Source organism: Cynocephalus volans, chromosome 6 (assembly GCF_027409185.1).
Source record: "Cynocephalus volans isolate mCynVol1 chromosome 6, mCynVol1.pri, whole genome shotgun sequence".
NCBI classification, from domain to species: Eukaryota; Metazoa; Chordata; class Mammalia; order Dermoptera; family Cynocephalidae; genus Cynocephalus; species Cynocephalus volans.
This window is the reverse complement of record NC_084465.1, coordinates 141,322,392-141,343,597: the sequence shown is the minus strand read 5'-3', so window position 1 is coordinate 141,343,597 and position 21,206 is coordinate 141,322,392. Positions and strand designations below refer to the sequence as shown.

The 21,206-nt window shown below is 35.8% G+C and overlaps 1 protein-coding gene across 3 annotated transcripts in view; it reads right to left on the bottom strand.

The window, feature by feature from the left end:
- The window catches only part of SPAG6 (sperm associated antigen 6), a 67,713-nt gene that overhangs the window by 19,127 nt on the left and 27,380 nt on the right, over positions 1 to 21,206 (bottom strand). For all 3 annotated transcript variants that reach the window (XM_063100727.1, XM_063100729.1, XM_063100728.1), the window contains 4 exons: positions 5,712 to 5,917; positions 4,662 to 4,835; positions 3,323 to 3,475; positions 663 to 854 (listed from right to left, as the gene is read on the bottom strand). In XM_063100727.1, coding sequence (XP_062956797.1) covers positions 663 to 854; positions 3,323 to 3,475; positions 4,662 to 4,835; positions 5,712 to 5,917 — 725 coding nt within the window. The remainder of the gene's footprint in view (positions 1 to 662; positions 855 to 3,322; positions 3,476 to 4,661; positions 4,836 to 5,711; positions 5,918 to 21,206) is intronic.

Here is a 21,206-nt window from a genome sequence, read left to right as displayed (position 1 = left end):
AAAAAACCCCAATAATAAATAAATAAAAAGATATTAGGAGGAAAAAAAAATCAGACATTGTAGAGGCAAAAAATAAATATTCAGAGATTCCTTTAATATGCAAAAAAAAGTATCATTTAAAAATATTTAATTTAGTGAATCACAGACAATCTTTTTTTGTAAGGAACAAGTACAATTCATATAATTAAAAGATCAGGCGGCCTTGGAGTTAGGAGAGGTAAATTATGGCTTCAAGAATACCCTCTGACTAATTAGATTACACCTTTGGAAAGCACCTTAAATTCTTTGTACTTAATTTTTTAATATAAAATGGACTGAAATTCTCTCCAGTAAATTCCAACTCAAAAATTCTATTATCCTTCAGTTCCTATTTCATAAGAAAAGCCAACAGGAATGCAAAATGCAATAACCAGATATTCATTTTACAAACAACTTCACACCTGTAGAGAACTTTCTTTCATATATAGCACTGATTTTTAGAGACAAGGGTAACCCATTTTTAAAGAAGAGTAACCTCAGTTGTTCTGATAAACTTTTTATTTCTTGACTCATAAAGACAATAATGTCTATAATGAAAATAAAAATATTTAAAATTACATACATTTTTAAATGAGTCAAAATCTAACAAATCTTCATAAAACAGTTAAGAATTAAGCACATACTTTTACTTGAAGATCCTCAGAACTTTCTGTTGACAAGTACAAAGAAAGCAGAACTGGCAAAATATTTGTCACTGCGACAGCCCGTGCATGTTCAGGAGTGTGTCTCCCAATCTGTCCTAAGGCCCAAGCAGCAGCAGCCTTAATATGATCTTCTGGTTCTTCTGACAAGCAGATTGACAATTGGGGTACACCCTGTAGTATTGATCAAAAGAGCAAATGTTATGAATCTAGAGCAGGATTAAAGAGTCTTCCATGTCTCTCAAACATGAGAAGAAATCATCTTGGCCTTGATTCTTTTTTTCCTAAATGGTTCAATAAGTGAGCTCATCACAGGGGCTGTCATTTCTTAAGTCAATGAAATGACTAGAAATAAATTACCTTAATTATCTGTAACAATCGAACTAAACTAAGAATATCTCACTAGCTTTTACTCCTCAAACAGAGAGGCATTTAACCAAACAACTGGGAAGTAAGCAAATAGACTAGGAAGTAGACAAAATGAGATTCCACTGTGACAAACTAAAAATGTTTAGGATTTTAAAGCCTTTTATTTTCCTTTGTTAAAAAAGTTAATTTAGACTCTTTAAATAAAATGCCTTTTTGCAAAGTATAATAAATCTGGGAACAAAATAACGGTTATAGATTTGAAATTAAATGAATAATATGAGCAAGAATTCTACCTAAATACCTTTTAGATAAAAATATATTCACTAATACCTTTCCAGAAATAGTACATAAATAATATTCTATTAATTTTGGTCAACTTTTAGATTATTGTTTTCCCCCTTTTAACACGATTGAATATCAAAATAGAAATGATGACTTTTGTTGTAGGCACACTCAGCATATGCTTACATTTTGTACCTTAGGCTTCGATTTTGTCTGAACGGTAAGAACAGAATTAACTGAAGAGCCTCAAATACATCATAGTTTATAGACCCAAGGAAGAATCAAATAACCAAATCAAATTTTAAACCCAGATTCTGAATAAGCATAACTTTCTAACTAATTTGGGACTATGGTAACCACCTTAAATTTAGTACCAAAAAAACCAGTATTACATGGTCATGCTTCCACAGCAAAGGCTGAAATTATCATATGTACTTTTTTTCCTACCCTTTAATTTGGTTATTAAAACCAATATCCTAAAGAGACCTGCCACATTTCTTCATTGGCTTCTTTCCTACAACTAAAAATGTATGTCTGCCAATAGAAAAGTTCAGACCTGTCTTCAGAATGAAGCAACTTTCCAGAAAGTCCACACTTCTAGTATACAACAAGACTGAAGAAACAGGAGGAGAAGAAGCCCATCCCAAGGTTCTGACTTACTGGCCTCAGTTGTTATGAATAGCAAATGACGTAAGGAACTCGTATGTGCTTCAGAATTATAAAGTATTATTTAAATGTAAGGTACTATTATTAGTCCTTATGGTACTACGTAGCAAAAGGAGAGAATGTGACAGTACTGTGTGCTTTGCCTCAAACTGCTGCTGCCACCTCCATCTTCAACTAACTGGTAAACAAACGAGGTGGAAGAGGCCAGCGGCAACCCTAGACCAATGAAGGGGAGAGCCTCGTGGTTAGTTTGAGGAAGGCATGCGGGGAGCAAAAGCAATGCTGCTTCTTTCACCATTCTTCCTATGCGTAAGCTTCCTAAATACCCACAAAAGAACGAAGGATCATATATCCCAGGAACCTCCTTACAGTGACCCTTCAGAAAGCACTGCCACTGCTCTAGTCACTATCATAGTTTGTGGTAATAGAAGAACAAAGGAAAAGAGCAGTATAAAAAGCCGTGAAGCAAAGAATTACATGGAATGGGTAGAAAATAAAGATCTGAGGTTCCTTCCATTCCGAGGATTAAAAAAGGATAAAAAAACCCACCAATGTTTCTGTTTAACATACAGCAGCAGGTTTTCTAAACTGATAAGAAACCCACACCACACACACTGTAAGCACACAGTCTTTGAAGCATTCTTCAGGAGATTAATATTTATTCATCAACACATATTTTGTGAGCACCTACTATGTGCTGGGGTTACACTATCTGGTGGGTTCATACAAAGCTGTGAATTGAGATAAGGCGAAATCCCCAGAGCAAGGAAACAAAAACAATGCTAAGCTGATGTGTGCTCTGAATTGTCTATGTCTAAGAAGAGAAATTAAATTAGTTCATGAAAGCTGAAAGAGAGAAAGTGGATAAAAACGGGACGTCCTAGCCATTGTCATCTCCTACCCAAACAACAGGAAAGGGAGGAATGTACAGACCTCTGAGAATACTGAAAATGACTACAGGACATGTCATTTATAATAGTTGTTTTTAACCAAAATATGCTTTCATATATGTAAATATTCACAGTTAATCCTTCAAGATACAAATACACTTAATCTTTAAATACAGATAATATTAATACACAAAAGAGTTCATATTTTGTTGATATTAAACATTGAGTAAACCTTTAAACTTCCCATAACTTAAAGATTACTTTGGGAAGCTTACTGAGCATTGAAACTAAGCATTGAAATAATTGAAAAAAATTTCAGGTAAGTCTTTTGCTCTGGTCAGTTAAATTTTATATTCTATGGGAGAGTCTTAATCTATGGTTCTGTCTTAGAATACCTTACTGCAAGAGCTAGAAGAAAATAAAGCAAGAATGAACCTTGGAAATGATCACCGCCATCGCTAGGTTCTCTGAATGAGTTGCTACGTATCCAAGCATCATGATGCCAGGCAGCCTGATATTCCCTTTGCAGGACCCAATACAATCAATCACAGCAGCAACGCCTCCTGCATTCACTATCAGCTGTGAAAGCTAAGAGAAAAGAATAAGAGCTAGATAATCGGGACCATAAAGCATAAGATGATCTTTAAATATTAGTTTAGTATTTTCACACTTTATTTAGGACCTAAAAATAACTGGTGAAATTGAAATAGCATTTAGTGAAATTATTATATTTATTAAAGAAATATAAAAATATAATAATGCTGCTCTTTGAAATGCACAGATATACTCACTGTGAGGGGCTTCACTCTGTGGTTCAATTTTTCATGCATCGATGGCACAACTTTTATCCCTATTATAACTGATGTCAAAATTTCTCACCTAGACACTAAGCCTAGGGCTGGCTAGTTCATAACTAGCTAACTACTACCCCCAGTCACAATGCATGAGTATGAAGCAGATTAATCTCTGAATGCAGAAAGACAATGTCAGACTTGAAATATTCTAACCTAATTATTCCTTCTTTGCTAGTAATGATTACTATCTGGGTGCAATTCTGAAAAAGCTCAACCAAATAAAGATGTTAGGTGAAATAAAGCGAGGGCTTTAAAGATTAGTGAAATGAACTTTCATTCATCAAAATATTCATGGAAAAAAGATATAACTTCAGAATCAACACAGGCTTGCTTTGTCTCATTTCTTTTGCATCAAAGAACTTAGAGCAGGAAACGACCACATAAGAGCAGCTATTAGAGTGGTCACACCAGGCCAATGGACTTTTATGGTCTCTCCCAACCTGGAAGTATAATATTTTTCTCACTACACCCAGCTGACATAAAATGATAAGGATGACAAAGGCCCACAGTCCCCATAATCTAGAAATGAAAAGCTGGAAATGATTATAAACTGATGTTTCAAAATCACACTCCATTAATATAACCCAATGGTCCTCAACTGGGGGCAATTTCACCCCCTGGAGAACATTTGGCAATATATGGAGACATTTTTGATTGTCACCACTTGGGGTGGGGGGTGCTACTGGCATTTAGTGGGCAGAGGCCAGGGATGCCACTAAATACCCATTCTACAATATACAGAGTAGCCCGCCACAACAAAGAATTACCTTGTCCAAAATGTCAACAGTGCTGACATGAGAATGCCTGACCTAACTAGATCATGTGGCGTAACCCTTGGACCCTGTAAACAAATTGATGTTTTATTTAAAACACTAAAACTAACTACATATTATTATATCTTGAAGCTTTTTATTTTTCACCTCAGGCGTATGTTTTGCAATCTCTCTAATTAAAGTAGAAGCATTTTTCTTCACGTATTCATCTTTGTCCTTCAGACAGGTAAGTACAACTGGAAAAATCTCTGCTTCAACGACCATTTCTGCCAGATCCACAGAGTGTTTTGCAATCTGACTGAGCGCTGAAAGGATCTGACGCTGTTAAGCAAAAAGACAAAACAAAACATTATGTAGGGTCCACTACAGAGGTCAGATGTATTTTAAACAACTTTATACATGTTCAAATTCTTTTATAAAAAAATTACATATCTAACATAACCTAAGATTTCTAAGTCTTGAGACATTCATATCCTATTCTTACACTCAGTTTTTAAAAATTCCCTAATTTCCAAATTAATTCTATACTGACTAGTTAAAAACTCTATCTATTGCAGATGATTAAAGAATGTGATGTTTGAACACTATTTCTGAATTATAAATTATTAAATTGTTAACTTATGATACATGTGGTAATTTAGTGCAAAAACAATCAAGTAGAACCAACATCTAATTTTCAGCATGATTCTGACGCCATTTCAAAGATACCATTGCTTAGTTAATAGTAACAATTTTAAAACTTTATAGAATATAACTATTACAATATAAAAGTATAACTCGTAGCTATTAATGGAAAATCAGATTTTAGAAAGCTATAAAATGACTAATATAAAATGGCGATTTTCATAAGAAACTTAGATATTATAGTAGTGGGCTAGAAAACCTTTAGGTCCCTTCCAATCCTGAGATTCAATCATTATGTGATTCCTTATTTTAATCATTAATTGTTAACACTGCTGCTAGTTTTAATTTTTAACACTGCACATAGTTTTCCCAACCACATCTTTATTGTCTGATCCTTACAGCATTGTCTTCACATATTAAAAGACCAAATACATAATATGTTCATATCTGTTTTCAATGATAATTGGCTAATTATTTCTAGATGTATAATACTAATCTGTATACATTTCCGTTTTTTTTTTTTTTTAATAAAGAAGTCTGGTTTGTTTGTTCTTTAACTTTGTTTTTAAATACCTTCAGTTTAGGATCAGGGTTCAGGATCATCTGGGCTAAGTGAGCGACAGCTCCTGCATCCACTACTGTCTGTGCTAACTCTGGAGAATGCTTTGAAATATCACTGAGGGCTGAAGCAGCAATCCTTTTCAAAGCAATTTCTGGCTCCTGGATACAGAGTACTAAAAGAGGAACAGCTCCCGCATCCACCACAGCTTGTGACAGTTCTGTGGGTCCAAGAAAAGTAATTAAGTGAGTATGGGTGACTGACCCTTGTGCAAGCCATTTTTCACCCTGACAGATACAGCAAAGAAAAAAGCAGAGGGTGTACTTCACTCTCTCGACATCTGCATTTCAAATCAGCCTTCCTGGTTTCATAAACCATGTGGACCAATCCTGAGTTGAAAAGAATACAGGTCAATAGATGGCCCTCCATTTACATGAACACATTTGAGGTAGATTAGGCTGAAATGGCTTGTTATTCTTTTTTTTTTTTTTTTTTTTTTTAAGAGAGTAAGCAGATGTCAGCTGTTTAAGTTCTGACAATTCTGAATTTCTCAGTAGGCAAGCATTTTATGCATGGTTTACAATAACAGAGAAAACCAAAAATTTACCAACCACACTAATTAGGCTGAATTTTGTGCTATTTACGTGAGTAAACATTAACATGAATCTTGTGCCAATAATGTCGATTTTTAAATTACTTTCATCTTATAATACTTTTAAAAGATTTTTTTTTAAAACTTCATGTAAAATAAAAGGCTGTGTTTCCATTGTGTATATAAAAACACTTTTAAAAACGAGATCTATAACTGATCAACATACTTTGATATATAAGTGTTAATATTTAGGTAAAAGAGTAAATTTATCTTAACCATGTTACATGTCAGAAATCAAGTAAATATCTTTTGAACACATATGTTGATTTACTTGTGTGTCCAAGAATAACAGCTATAAAAATAACACATTTTAAATTATAGAGAATGGGAAACAGGCAGGCAGACCCATATAATATATATGTAAAAAATGTCTTTTGAGAAGCATAAAGGACCATATACATAGTTACAAATTCTATTCTCATTATATTCACGACCTCTCTTACTGAATCACATACGCCCATTTCTACAATCACTCCCTTTCAAATTACGTTCTTATTTTCCCCAATTTGTAGTGCCTTAACAATGTATGAGTATAAATGTCTTAACTGTCAAACTAAGACATCTATTCAGCATATCACTTAAAGTCTTTAATTTGAAGAAAATACAGTGTTTAATTTTTCAAAAGATTGGTAATATCACATTTTCTGAAAGAAAATAATGTTAACTGTTGGCTAATATACCCTCCGCCAGAAAAGTAAAATGGCATTAAAGACCAAGATACACAAAATGGCACCTGAGAAAGTTTCCCGGAAAACCCCCACCCAGAAAAACCCCCTAGCTGCCACGTCACCTTCCCGCATGCGCAATTTTGCCTGCCTATGAGAAAGTCCCAGCTCAGCTTAAACCCCGCTCGCTTCCCTTCCCTTCCTTCTTAGCCAATAGGAACAGTCCAGCTCAGCCTAACTGGATATAAAAGGCCCACCCCGACTTTCCCTGCTGCTGCTCCCACTTTCGAGAGGGCAGCCCGCTTGTTCATTTTGCCTGCCTAATACACTTTGGTTGAGTCCCTGTCTCCTGGTGTGTTTTATTTTGTGCTCGGGCTGGGGTTCTTCCTTTCATTAACAAATACAGGTTAGTATCTAATATTTGTTTTCCTTAAATTATCACAATTATCTTGGAATTCCCAATATTGTATAAATGATTCATTCATTCTTTCATTAAACAAATATTAATGGAAAGTTACTATGTGTTACAGCTCTGGTGCCAATGACAAATTAACACTGCATTCATTAGCAAATATATGTTTCAATTTTAAAAATCTGTTGTGAAATACGGTATACAATAGGAAGTTCACATATAACTTCAAGAACCAGAGATAGATAAGAGGAAAATGGTTTTTCTAAAAAAAGAAGACAATGGCAGCAACTGACTGGAGTCAGTATTATAGCAGGTTCCCTCAGAGTCAAGTCTCTGGGGTGCTACTGCAATAGCCCAAAGACCAAAACTGCAGGTAAAACAGGTGATCACCTTTTCTCCCCCACCCCCACCCAAGGGAAGTGGGAAGAAAATATAAAGTGTGATATTATAAGTAATTTCTAAATATAATATTCATATTTTCTGTTCATTATTGACACGTTACTTAAGAATTTAATTCAATCCAAATTATATGGGTGTTGTATGGAATATCAACTTTATATGTACTTATTTAAGTGCACCTGGAATATACATAACGGGCTGAACATTTTGTTTTGAGAGAGTATAAAGATTAGTTCATCTACTCATGCATTTTCACATTTACACATAGTTTCTAAGAATAAAGAATTTTCAGTAAACTACAAGTGTTTAACAGTACTTATTAATAAACTTCAAGGTTCTTTTTATTTGTTTTTGGTGGCTGGCCAGTATGGGGATCTGAACCCTTGACGTTTCTTTTTTAAAAAACATCCACTATCTTTCTTTATAATTCCCATATATTTTATCCTTTGCTTGAATAATTGTTAGAGTGTTATATCCTCCTTTCCCTGAGTACTATAATGTTAATAATAAAGCAAACTCTGTTCTTCTGACCTGTTACCCAATCCCATCTGAAGCTGTTTTCTATTCTCTCCAGAGTAGTGGTGTTAAATGTGGGGAAAGCCGGAGATGACATGGAGAAAGATTTAAAGTAATGAAGTTCCCAAGAACCTGGAGTGGGCCTAGCAATTTTGTACTCACAATTTCACATACTTTACATCTCCAAATGTCCGTGGTCCTAAAAAACCAGTATCCACTCTTGACTGGCACGTGTTCCTTAAAAATAATATTGTTCCACTAGCTTCATACATATATACAAGATAGCGTACATACAGATAAGAATAAAACAGTCCTAAATGATGCACAGCATATTATATGACATATACTACAGGTTATTTCATCCTGCCTCTATCACTGTTCTTTTTCTATGGCATGTCTTTTTCGTTTTCCCTATTATTGCTTCCTCTGGTGTTTCTGTGCCAGTCACTGTTGGTGTCTACCCACTAGCCTTTGTCAGCTACAGCATGGACTTGTGAACCAATCCTGGCCAATGGGACCTGAGTGGAAATCAGCTGGAAGCATCTGTGAAAGGTTTTCCTCTGCAATAAACTGAAATACACATGAGGAAACAGCGCTTCTTCTTTGTTGGACATGGTCCTGTCTGAAAATGACAACTGGAATTCCTGCATTCATCTAGAAGCTATAATGGAAGAAATCACTAATGTGCCAAGGATGGCTGAGGTATAAAAATGAAGAACATCTGGGTCATCCATGACACTATTCAGCTGCATAACCAACCCTGGAACTGCCATGAGTCAGAACCTTGCATCCTGTGAAATAGAGAGTCCTTACTGTTTAAGCCACTTGTAGTTGATATTCTGTAACTTACAGCTGAAAACATCCCGACATAATTCTTTTCCTCTCTCATACTTCGTGTATGACATATTTTCCTCTCTTCCTTCACTCATCGAGTCTTCATTAAGTGCTTACTACGTGCTGGAAACTTGGATAGATCTTGGGGGAGAATAGAGTAAAACAACTGTTCTGTACTGGAAGACCACGCTCAGGGTAAATATATGAACACACCACTACAAGTGCAGAATGTTCAGGAAAACTGTATACAGTGGTGTCATATCAGGAAGCACTTCCCAACTTACTTCCTTCACCCCCCTTTTTTTTCCCCTATGCTTTTCTACTCTAAAGAAAGCAAAATACATACAAACTTCTGCACATCTAATGATTACTTCCCATATGAGAAATCTCACAGAGTTCATTTTTAAACTGTAATTTGGAAATGAGTTTCTGGATATTCAATTAATTATCATACTTATGAAATCAAAAATTGATATGTACACACAGATGCTCTTGAAGTTTGCCTTAAAAAAGCAGTGAGTGAAGAAATTTAGCTTCAGTAGTTGAAATATCTTAGCCTCATTTTAAATTTTAAAAAGTGAACCTTCAATATTAATTTTCTAAAAAGATATCTTCTATTATGCAAAACAACATGTGACATAATCATATAGTGTCAGATAACAGCAAGATTAAAAAGTGGTTGTGTTTTAAAATGCAAAGAAAAAAACATTTTATACCAACATACTAACAGCATACTGGGTTGACGGTACTATGGTGATATTTTTTTCTTCTCTATTTGCCAAATTTTCTTCAATGTCATTATTTTTTTTAAAATAAAGGAATATAAACATATCTTATGTCCATACATATAGCTACTGATGGGGCTAACTATATTAACATTACTATTATAAAAAAGACAAATATAAAATTGTTGACCTACTTCTCAATATAGCTGAAAGTTTCTTATTTCAAAAATGGTGAAATGCATGTCTGCTTCAAATAAAAGAGGAGTGTGTGATTATTCTTCTTTGAAAAATTACTAACAGATACTCGAGACATTATTCATTTACTTTTTCACACTTTCCATGCTGCCTTAATTCATGCCCTTATTACATTTAAGTTAAAATATTACATTTTTAATTGTTAGGAATTATTCATTTTTAACCATTTTTTAGACTTCAAAGTGTCAGAGGGAATAAAATTATACAATAGCACCTTCCTTATTCACAAATATAATTAAAGCCATTTATTATATACATGTAGACAACTGAATGTATCGTCCTCAAATCTGATGGACAGCTGTTTCCAGTAAAGGAACAATTAGTTCTATTTGGCCTCATGAATAGGTCATTGCTGAGTGAAGGAACCAAGGCGGCCTAGTCCGTGGGACTGTGATGGAGGTGGGGGTGTCATCATACTTCTCTGTCTCTCCCTGATTTTCCAAATTCTAACATTTATGAGGTTTATTTGCGTACAATTTTTTTGAATACTAATAGCATGAAAATTTGGGGTGACAAGTCTTTGCTTCTCACACAGCAGGATTTTCTTAAGAATTTCATTCTGTGCTGTTCTTGGGAACTGGGTTTTTTAGTTTGCTTGGTTCTTCCCTAAATAAATAAAGGCTGAACTTGCATTGCTCTCTCACTAACAGGTGTGAAGTGTTACTTACTACATGAATCAAAATCTTCAAATTAGTATAATCCAAAATGTCAGTACAACTTCAGGTTTAAGTTTAAAACAAAAAGAGAATATAGACAAAAGGGAGGATTTTTAAGATCAATAACATTCATAAAACTTGTAATATCTAAAGCTGGATGAATAGAACATTAGAAATGACTCTGTGTTGAGTAGAAGCGAAGAGGGCAGATAAGAATGCCCATCAGCATATAATACGCATTGCTGTCACAGGTAAATTAGGCAAAAGTGATTTTGCTTTCATAGTGCTCACTATGGCCTCAGCCCCCCTTCTTAATTTTGTCATGGCTAGTTTTCTGTTTAGATCAGAAGTAGTAAACTCAAATGCCCAAGGGGTCAAGCAAGTAACTAAAATAAGAGAAGACAGAGGATGCAAGAAAAATGGGGGTTGGGGGCACAGCAGTAAAATGGAAAAGTCTAGGCCCCACCTACAAAGGGCAGCAGTTACTTAGCTTCAGCCCAGTGTTGCCATGCAGGAATATAGACCTACTATTGTCAGACCCTTTTTTTAAATTGAAATTGCCTGGTTTTTAAGTGTTGGCAATTTTTTAAAAGAACACCATGTGAGACAACACAGTGCAGGCCAAATAAAACACATCCATCTGGGGCCAGCTACAGCCTGAACCACCATTTTACAATCTCAGGCTTAAATGTTATGCCTTCTAAAACAACCTGTGGGGCTTTCTGGTTATGGAAAGGTGCTGTTCATTCTACTTTTAATCCTTGAAGTCATACTTTGGGGTCATAAAGGAAGAATTGCTATAGTGGTTATACAAGAAAATTCAGAGATAAATTCCAAGAAATTGATGAAAACCTAAAAATTGGCCTTCAAGGAAAGAATTAATCTAAACATATGATACTCTATTAATTTTTCTCCTCATAATTAAGATGTAGAAGAGAAGAATTTGAGCAAAATTAAATGATTATAAGAACTCATAAAAAGGATTCAAAGAAGAGGTTCTCCAAAAAGAAAAAAAGGTGGGGGAGGGGGGAGAAAAAAATATATATCTAGCACACTGATTCAAAAACTCCTCTGAATTCCAAATTCTTTTAAGTTTAATGCTTTTTCATTTATTTTTTCAAACATTTCTTTTAACTCTGTTTCCAAGCCCTACAAAAGTTATATTTTGTTTCATTTTAAAATATAAGAAAAAAATACAAGAAAGTCATGAATCAGCCATTTCTTTGTACTTAGGTGGCCCTATTTATCAGTTTAAAGATGGGCTGGTTTTTGCATCTGGCCATAAAAATATATAGCTATATCACTTCAAAATTTTTTTGGAATAAAGCTGTTTAAAAAATACATTTAAAATTCCGTTACCTCTTATGATATTAATCTGATGTTAATAATAATCAGTCATTCCATTCAACCAAATTTTGCATGATTGGGTGAAATTATAATAAAAACAAACATGGTGCTGCAATTGCCAAGCTGGTTATTTACTGGCCATACTCCAGTATGATTTTAGTAACAGCACTTCCAAAGTAAAAGAAATTGGTTTAGTTTGTGGTCTAACCCAGCTGTTTACCACTGGTTTAGTTATCTACTTCTGTGTAAAATCGCACCAAACTTAACAGCTTAAAAACAGCAAATTTTATCTCAATTTCTGTAGGTCAGGAATCTGGGAGTGGCTTAGCTGGGAGCTTCAGGCTCGGGAGCTCTCACTAGGTTACAATCAAGACTGAGCTGGGCTGCAGTCCTCTGAGGATCTGCTTCCAAACACACTCAGGGGAGTGTTAGGAGGAGTCTTCAGTTCCTTGCCATGTGGGCCTCTCTGTAGGCTGCTCGTGATAAGGCTTTCCCCAAAGTGAGTGATCCAAAAGAGGGGAGCCAGGACAAAAGCTGCGGCCTTTTCCATAGAATTTAACCTTGGAAGTGACGTATCATCACTTGTGCTATATTTCATTGGTACAATTGGGCAGGGAGGGGACTACACACGGATATGAATAACAGGAGGCAGACATCGTTGGGGGCCATCAAGGAGACTGGCTGCCACAAAAACCTTTGTTCTTCACCAACACGTTGAGAGAGGCAACATCCTTCCAGAGTTAACAATGATTCACTACAGCTATAGCTCTGAGCCGAGAGATTGACTTTCCAATTGCAGCAGGAAGTGAGAAAAGCATAGAGGGAATTTGCATATTAGTATGAAAAAGTTCTATATGTGATTTTTATTTCTCCCCAAATGCACAAATGTCCTTTTCCCTATTCTCATCATTTCCACCCCACTTCTCTCCACCCGATCTTTAGAGACACTGGTTTAATCTTAACACAAGGGTTGAGTGTTTGAGAGTTTAAGGGTCAATATACATCCATATATTTTCTTTGAAGGCAAAATAATTCTGGCTCCTTTAAAAAGTCAAGTGATTCAGATAAGCCATTGATCTGGAGTTAATGGGGCTTTAGTAAAAAATTACAATCAGCTGGGATGGACAAAGCACTCTTACAGGTCTCAAGTATAAAAAGCAGCTTCAAAACATGGTAGGAAAAGTCAAGAGATAGAGACCAGAGAAAGTGGGAAAAGACAGAGACTTGGATATGGCCTTGGGAGACAATAGGTAGAAGAAATTTTAAAGTAATTTTAACTCCTACCTCCACCCCCAATTTAGCATTTGACTTTTAACAGCTCAGACTAAGCTGAATAGAGTAAGGCAAAATTACAGAGAGGGTCTGGAGTGCCCTTGTAAAGAAACAACAGAATAAAATTAACTGGAATTAGATCCTCACAAAATATACTTTTTGAGTCTGAGGTTTTTTCATTTGTTTTCCACTTGCTTTATAAAGCATTGCAACCATAGTTTTGATGTCACTGTACCTACAATTTTGCATCCTGCTTTAAAAAGTATGGAAAATCCATGTTTTATTATTCAAACTTCATTGGCATTCATTCTTTGCTGCAGCCCAGTGCTAGATAAGAAGTCCCTGCCTTCAAGGAGCTCGGTCTGATGAAGAAGGCTAGACAGTAAAAGGAACTCTAATATAATTCTCTACAAGAAGAGGCAAAAGAGAGAAACAGAAAAGGGAAACAAAAAACACTGGGACATTAAAAAAACTTACATGTATTTTCATAAAAGTGATCCCTCGTCAGCAGCGGTTCCTTGTGTGCGTCTCCCTGAGTGGTTCCTTGAAGCCCCTCAAGGACTTCACTGTCTGCTTTTATTCCTGAGGATGCAACTGATGCAACTTTGTTTTTTTTAACTGAAACGTAATTGATTGTACGTTTCTATGGAGTACAGCATTGAATATCAGTACCTGTGTGCAATATGTGATGCTCAAATTAGGATAATTAGTATATTCAACGTTACACAATGTGATCATTTTTTGTGGCCCTTTACCGATTTCTCGCTAACCCCCCCCCCCACTTTCCCACCTCTGGTGGCCTCAGTTCTGTTCTCTCCTTTTCAAAGTCCAACGAATTATTGTGGTTGTTGTATCTTTCTTTTTCAAATTTATTTGTTTATTTTTTAGCTCCCACTTATGAGTGAGAACATGTGGTATTTCTCTTTCTGTGCCTGGCTTATTTCATGTAACATAATTTTCTCTAAGTTCATCCATTTTGCTGCAAATGGCAGAATTCCATTCTTTTTTATGGTGTAGTAGTATTCCATTGTGTATATAAACCACATTTTCCTTATCCAGTCATCCATTGATGAACATTTAGGTTGGCTCCAACTCCTGGCTATTTTAAATAGAGCTGCAATAAACATGGGAGGGTAAGTATCCCTTCAACATGGTCATTTCCACTTCTTTGGGTATATACCCAGCAGTGGGATTGCTGGATCAAATGGTAGTTCTATTTGTAGTTGTTTGAGGAACCTCCATACTGTTTTGCATAGTGGCTGCACTAATTTACAGTCCCACCAACAGTGTAGAAGTGTTCCCCTTTCTCCACATCCTTGCCAGTATGTTATTCTCCGTCTTTTTGATAATATCCAGTCTGGGCTGAGATGATATTTCAATGTGGTTTTGATTTGCATTTCCCTGATGCTTAGTGATGTTGAGCATTTTTTTCATGTGTCTGTTGGCCATTTGTGTATCTTCCATTGAGAAATGCCTATTAGCCTCTTTGTCCATTTTTTAATTGGCTTACTTGCTTTTTACTGTTAAATTGTTTGAGTTCCTTGTATATTCTAGATATTAATCCCTTGTCATAGTCTGCAAATATTTTCTCTCCTTCTGTAGGTTGTCTTTTCACTCTGTTAATTGTTTCATTTGCTGTGCAGAAGCTTCTTAGTTTGATATAATCCTATTTATTTTTTCTTTTGTTGCCTGTGCTTTTGGTGTCTTATTCACAGTCTTTGCCCAGTCCTACTTCCTGAAGTGTTTACCCTATGTTTCTTTTTAGGAGTTTCATAATTTCAGGTCTTATATTTAACTCAACATTTTAAACAGTTGCCTAATATCCCACTGAGTAAATAAACCATAATTTACTTAACCTGCCTGCCACTTTAGGACATTTAATTGATGTTTGGTTTGGTTTGGTTGTTTGTTATTATAAAGTATAGTATAATGAACTTCTTTTGGATTCAGATTATGTATTAGTTATCTATTATTATGTGACAATGACTCAAAATTTAGCAGCTTAAAACAAAATCACTTATTATCTCACAGTTTCTGTGGGTCAGGAATCTAGGAGCAGCTTAGCTGGGTGGTTTTGGCTCAGAGTCTCTCATGAAGTTCTGTTACATTGTCAGCTGGGGCTGTAGTCAACTGAGGCCCAACTAGGGGAAGATCCGCTTCCAAGTGCTCTCAGTTTCTTGCTGGTTATTGTAAACCTCAGTTTTTCACCATGGTCTTTTCATAGGCTGCCTAAGTGTCCTCATGACAAGGCAGCTGGCTTCCCCTAGAGCAAGTGATGTGAGAGTGTAAGAGACAGAGACAGAGAGAAAGAGAGAGACAGACAGACAGTGAGAGAGAGTCCAAGACAGAAGTGCTGGTCTTCTATAACCTATTCTCAGAAGTGACAAACCATGATTTCTGCTGGTCACACAAACCAACCCTGTTATAATGTGGTGGTGGGGGGGAACTATACAAGAGTGGAACTATACACAGGATCTTGGAGGCTGGCTACCACAGGTTGTATCCACATACATATATACTCGTATCTCTATAGGTTATACATACATACCAATGTGTGTGTATGTGAATTTACTTAAATTACGGGCCCAGAAGTGAAATTACTGAGGGGGAAGGTGTTGGCATTTTTTGAGGTTCTTGATATTTTTTAAATTAAACCACATGAAACTGCTGTTTTTGTTGGTTGAAGCCAATTGAATATAGGTAATTTCATATATGTCAACCTAATAAATACTGTGATACTGTTTTCCAAAGGGGTTATATCAGTATATATCCCCATCAACGATGTATGAGATGGGACTGGCAGTTTGTCCACATACCTTATCTTGTAGCTCTTACATCAAGTAAGTGATTGCTAGAAGTTGAACCATCATTTACTTCTCCCCAAATGGTATTTTTAGTTCCATATTCCTTAACTTGCTGCATATGAGAGTTTATGCACAATGATTAATAAGCATGAATATTACATATGACTTTTAAAGACCCTAATATTACCACCACATTGCCTTTTAACAGACACAAAGCATAGGTGCAATAATTCTAGGTCAGTGCTGGCCAATAGAAGTGTGAGCCACATAATACAATTTAAAACTTTAAAGTAGTTACATTTAAAAAGTAAAAAGAAAAGAAGTAGGTGAAGTTAATTTTAATATATTTTAACACAATATATATGAAATGTAGTTCCAACATGCAATCAATAGTTTAAAATTTTAATGAGATATTTCATACATATTAATTTCTTTATAGTAAGTCTTAGAATCCAGTGTGTATTTTGCATTTATAGAATGTCTTAATTCAGCTGCTAAATTTTCATAAAAAATGCTTCATCTGTATTTAGATTCCAATAGGTTTACAGTTGAAAAAGTATATTCGCATACCCAAGTTGTTCTAATCATACCTAGAAATTTTCCAATAACTAAGTGGAGTATCTACTTTTAAATTTAAATTAATTAAAAGTAAATAAAATTTAAAACTTAGCTCCTCAGATGCACTAGTCATAGTTCAATTGTACAACAGTGATGGAAAACTCATGTGGAAATTTGATCCCCAATGTGGCAGAGTTGGAAACTGATTGAGTCATCGGGGCAGATCCCTCATGAATGGATTAATGCTCTTCCTGGGGGAAGGAGGATTAATGAGTGAATTCTCGCTCAATTAGTTCCCGCGAGAGCTCTTTTCTTAAAAAGACCCTGGCACCTTCTCTCTCCCACTCTTGCTTGCTCTCGCCATGTGATCTGCTTGTACCCACCGGCTGCTGCCACTTTCCACCATGAGTAGAAGCAGCCTGAGGCCCATGCCAGATGCCACTGTCCCAGAATTGTAAGCCAAATAAACCTCTCTTCTTTATAAATTCCCCAGTCTCAGGTATTTCTGTTACAGCAACACAAAACAGACTAAAACAAACAGTCACATGTGACTAGTGGCCACCATATTATAAAGCTGTAGTGTGAAATCAAAGGAGATTTAGAGAAATACTCTTTGGCTTGTTATAGGATTAGGACACAAATGGTTAAGTAACTGCAGTTAATACCTTTTCAAAACAGAGGTCCTATCTTGAGTAAAAATTACCTCACTCTACACTTTCAGAGTAAGCTGGTTCATTTATCTAAAACCACAGATAAAATAGGCTCAAAAAATTAACTGCAAATTCAGTCAGCTAACATGGTAATAATACATTTCCTATTTTCTTGTAGTCTATGGATTTTAAAATCTATGGTAAGATAAGATGATGAACATGTCTTATTTCAAAATACAATTCTATACTAACAAAGTCCTTAGCTTTTCACAGCTCAACTGTCTTGTAGATGTTTGTGATCTGCTCGACTGGAGTACTTTCAAATTTCAGTGGAGTACAGTATGCCTAATGTACTTCTAGAAATTCAAATGTAAATAAAAATGTCTTCTTCTCTCAATACCTAAAAGGTGTTATTTATACACTAGTTCCTAGAAAATAAACCAAGCTCAAGAAACAATTTTGTTCAAACTCAAGAAATAGGTCTTGATGCACTGTTCATACTTGGTTCATTTCCAAACCACTAGTATACAAAATATCCTTTCCTTTATCCATTCAGTGCACATTCGTTTAGTGACATTTCTCCAACAGGCTTGCACAAAACTGAAAATGAAACCTTAGACTAAAAGAATTTTAGGTGCTGACAGGTGTTTTGTGCAGTAGAGAGTGTTCCTTCCTCTTACAACTGCATGTCACTTCCTCCTATACAAATATTTCTATACCCAAAGTCTGTTCAGTGGTTTTCTGGATATAACAAAGTTCGTAAAATAAGTAAATAAATAAAGCTTCCCTTTCTGCCACTGTACAAAAATGTAACTCATGATTCATCTTTCATTTAATCCAATGTATAGTCACCTAGCACATTAAACATACTTTTTAATACAGTATTGCACATTCCTGCCGGGTGTTTGCCTAGCTGTCTGGCTGACCTCTATCTTCATCAGAAACAATTTTTCTACCTTAGATTATAAAGTCCTAGAGGTGAGATCTTAGCCAATTTATTTTACTTTATACAGTAAGAAAGATATGGTAACACATAAGTGCCTCAAATACTTTTTTATGATTGTCATGATGATTGCTAGCCTCATATATAAAGTTACAGGCCTCAGGAATCAGGTTATATGATTATACAGTAGTCCTCCCTTACCTGAGGTTTCAGTTACCCAAGGTCAACCAAGGTCTGAAAATATTCAATCAAAACTTCTAGAAACTAACAATTCATAAGTTTTAAATCACACACCATCCTGAGTAATATAATGAAATCTCGCACATGCCGCTCCATCCCACTCAGGACGTGAGTCACCCCTTTGTCCAGCGTCTCCATGCTGTCTATGCTGCCTGTCCATTAGTCACCTAGGCTATTAGATCAACTGCTGTGGGATCACACTCCTCGTGTTCAAGGAACCCTTATTTGACCTAATGGCCCCAAAGCATGAAAGTAGTAATGCTGGCAATTCGGATATGTCAAAGGGAAGCCATAAAGTGCTTCCTTTAAGTGAAAAGGTGAAAGTTCTTGACTTAATAAGGAAAAAAAAAATTGTCTACTGAGGTTGCTAAGATCTACAGTAAGAATGAATCTATCTGTGATATTGTGAAGAAGGAAAAAGAAATTTGTTCTAGGTTTGCTGTCACACATCAAACTGCAAAAGTTATGGTCATAGTGCGTGGTAACTTTTATTATAGTATGTTGTTATAATTTTTCTATTTTATTATTAGTTATTGTTGTTAATCTCTTCCTGTGCCTAATTTACAGGTTAAACTTTATCATAGGTATGTACACATAGGAAAAAATATAGTATATACAGGGTTCTGTACTATCCATGGTTTCAGGCATCCACTGGGAGTCTTGGAACATATCCCCCAGGGATAAGATGGGAGTACTGTACTTTGCTATTCTGTATTATAAATTCTTAAAAAAAAAAAAAAAGCAAAAATATTTTAGAAGATTTTATTAACCAACCGTTTCTAACTAAAAAGTCACAAGAAATAAAAGCACAGAAGAATCACACAAACCGAACTTTTTACCAGCACACAAACTGAACCCTGAAGATGACCAACAAATTAGATAATACTGAGGAAATCACGATTATAATTAAAATGTTATTTTATTTAACATATTTGGCTTCTATGCCCAAAGAACATAGAAGAGACATTTATTTTCACTTTATTCTTTTTTCACTAACACCTAAATAAATAGAAAAGTATTTGTAAAAATAAGTGTTAGGATCAAAATAGGTGTCATATATTATATAATCCCATATACCTCATTTGCCTCTATGTTTATGTGTTCCTCAACCCCTCTGAGATAAAAGGAGTTACAAAAAGAAAAATAAAGAAGCAAAAGATGTTACAGAAATTAACATTATTATCTACAGGCATCAGTAAAGATACTGTCTGCAGGGCCTTTAAAATAATTTTTAATTACCAGGCTCTGGTCCCCTTCCTACTCATCCTCACTTTAAGACATAAAGTACAGAGTCCATAGCTCTTATCTCAGATATTCATCACTAATATTTAGGTTTCTGAAGTTACTTAGAAAATTGCCAAGAGAGTAGATTTGAAGGGTTCTTACCACAAATAAGTATGTGAAGTTTAAAAAATAAAAAGTAATTACTACTTCCTGAGCCTGTTCTACACTATTTAGGCTATTGATATTTGCACTTGGGTGGCATGAAAAGAGCATCTGCAACAATCCTGAATTATAAAATATTCTTCTCCTCTTATCATTTTGTCATTCTATATAAGACAGAAGATAATCAGTCTGGCCAGCTCTGTCCAGATTCCGTCCTTACACGATCTCTTTAGGAAATAGGCTTTAATCCACTAAAAGTTTCTGTAGTGTCCACATTATCCAGTCTCTGTGAGGGCCGCTCATCTTTGGCTGCAGCAAGCTCACCTCCTAACTGCTGCTGAGCTGGACCTGAAATCAGGCCCACGAGAGAAAGAAAAGTTACTCAAGTGGAAACTAGCCATCAGGGATTAAAGACGGGTATCAGGCAAGACCTTCAGATATTACTAGGAGCTGAAAAAGAAGAAGGATGAGATCTTGTACACTTCCCTGTCTCGCACTGTAAAGCAGAAGAATCTGAAAAGTTTTGAGTAGTTGTCAAGCAATTCCACCATAAATTGCCGTGTGCCCAGAATAAGTCATTTAACCTCTCTACTTCGATTTTCTCATCTATGACAGTTGTATCAGTAATTTAAAAATTGTAGAATACCTAATCAAATGTATTCTTCTTTGCCAGGCTTGAGAACAGCCAAAGTTCACTACCACGAAACAGCATTTTTTTAAGCGAAAGCTCCCAAAATAAACATTTAAAATTTATTTTTGAGCCCAAATGTGGAAGACCATTCACATAAAACACTTAGAAGATTCTTCTTTCTTCACACCTTCAGCCAGGCTATTGCTCTCCCCTCAGTCCCAAGTACTCGAATTGCTGCCACACTTTCCACAGAAGGTCATGGGAAGTGCTCCTCCAGAGAGCTGGGGGCTACGGTCACAAGGCCTGAGCGCGGCTGCCCCGGGGCCTCCTGAAGTGGCCTCCCCACACCACCTCCCAGTGGCCTTGCCAGCAGCTGAGGAAGCACGGTGGCCACAGAACCCCACTGTCCCTTCTACCTCACCCCTCACACTTCTAGCCGGCACAGGTTCCTTGGACCTCCTTTTATCTCTGAAAGCAAGATTATTCCTTGGAAATGGTGAGAGATTCGACACTGTTTAAGTAAATAAACTTGTTAATAGAATAATTCTGCAGAGTGGGAAAAGG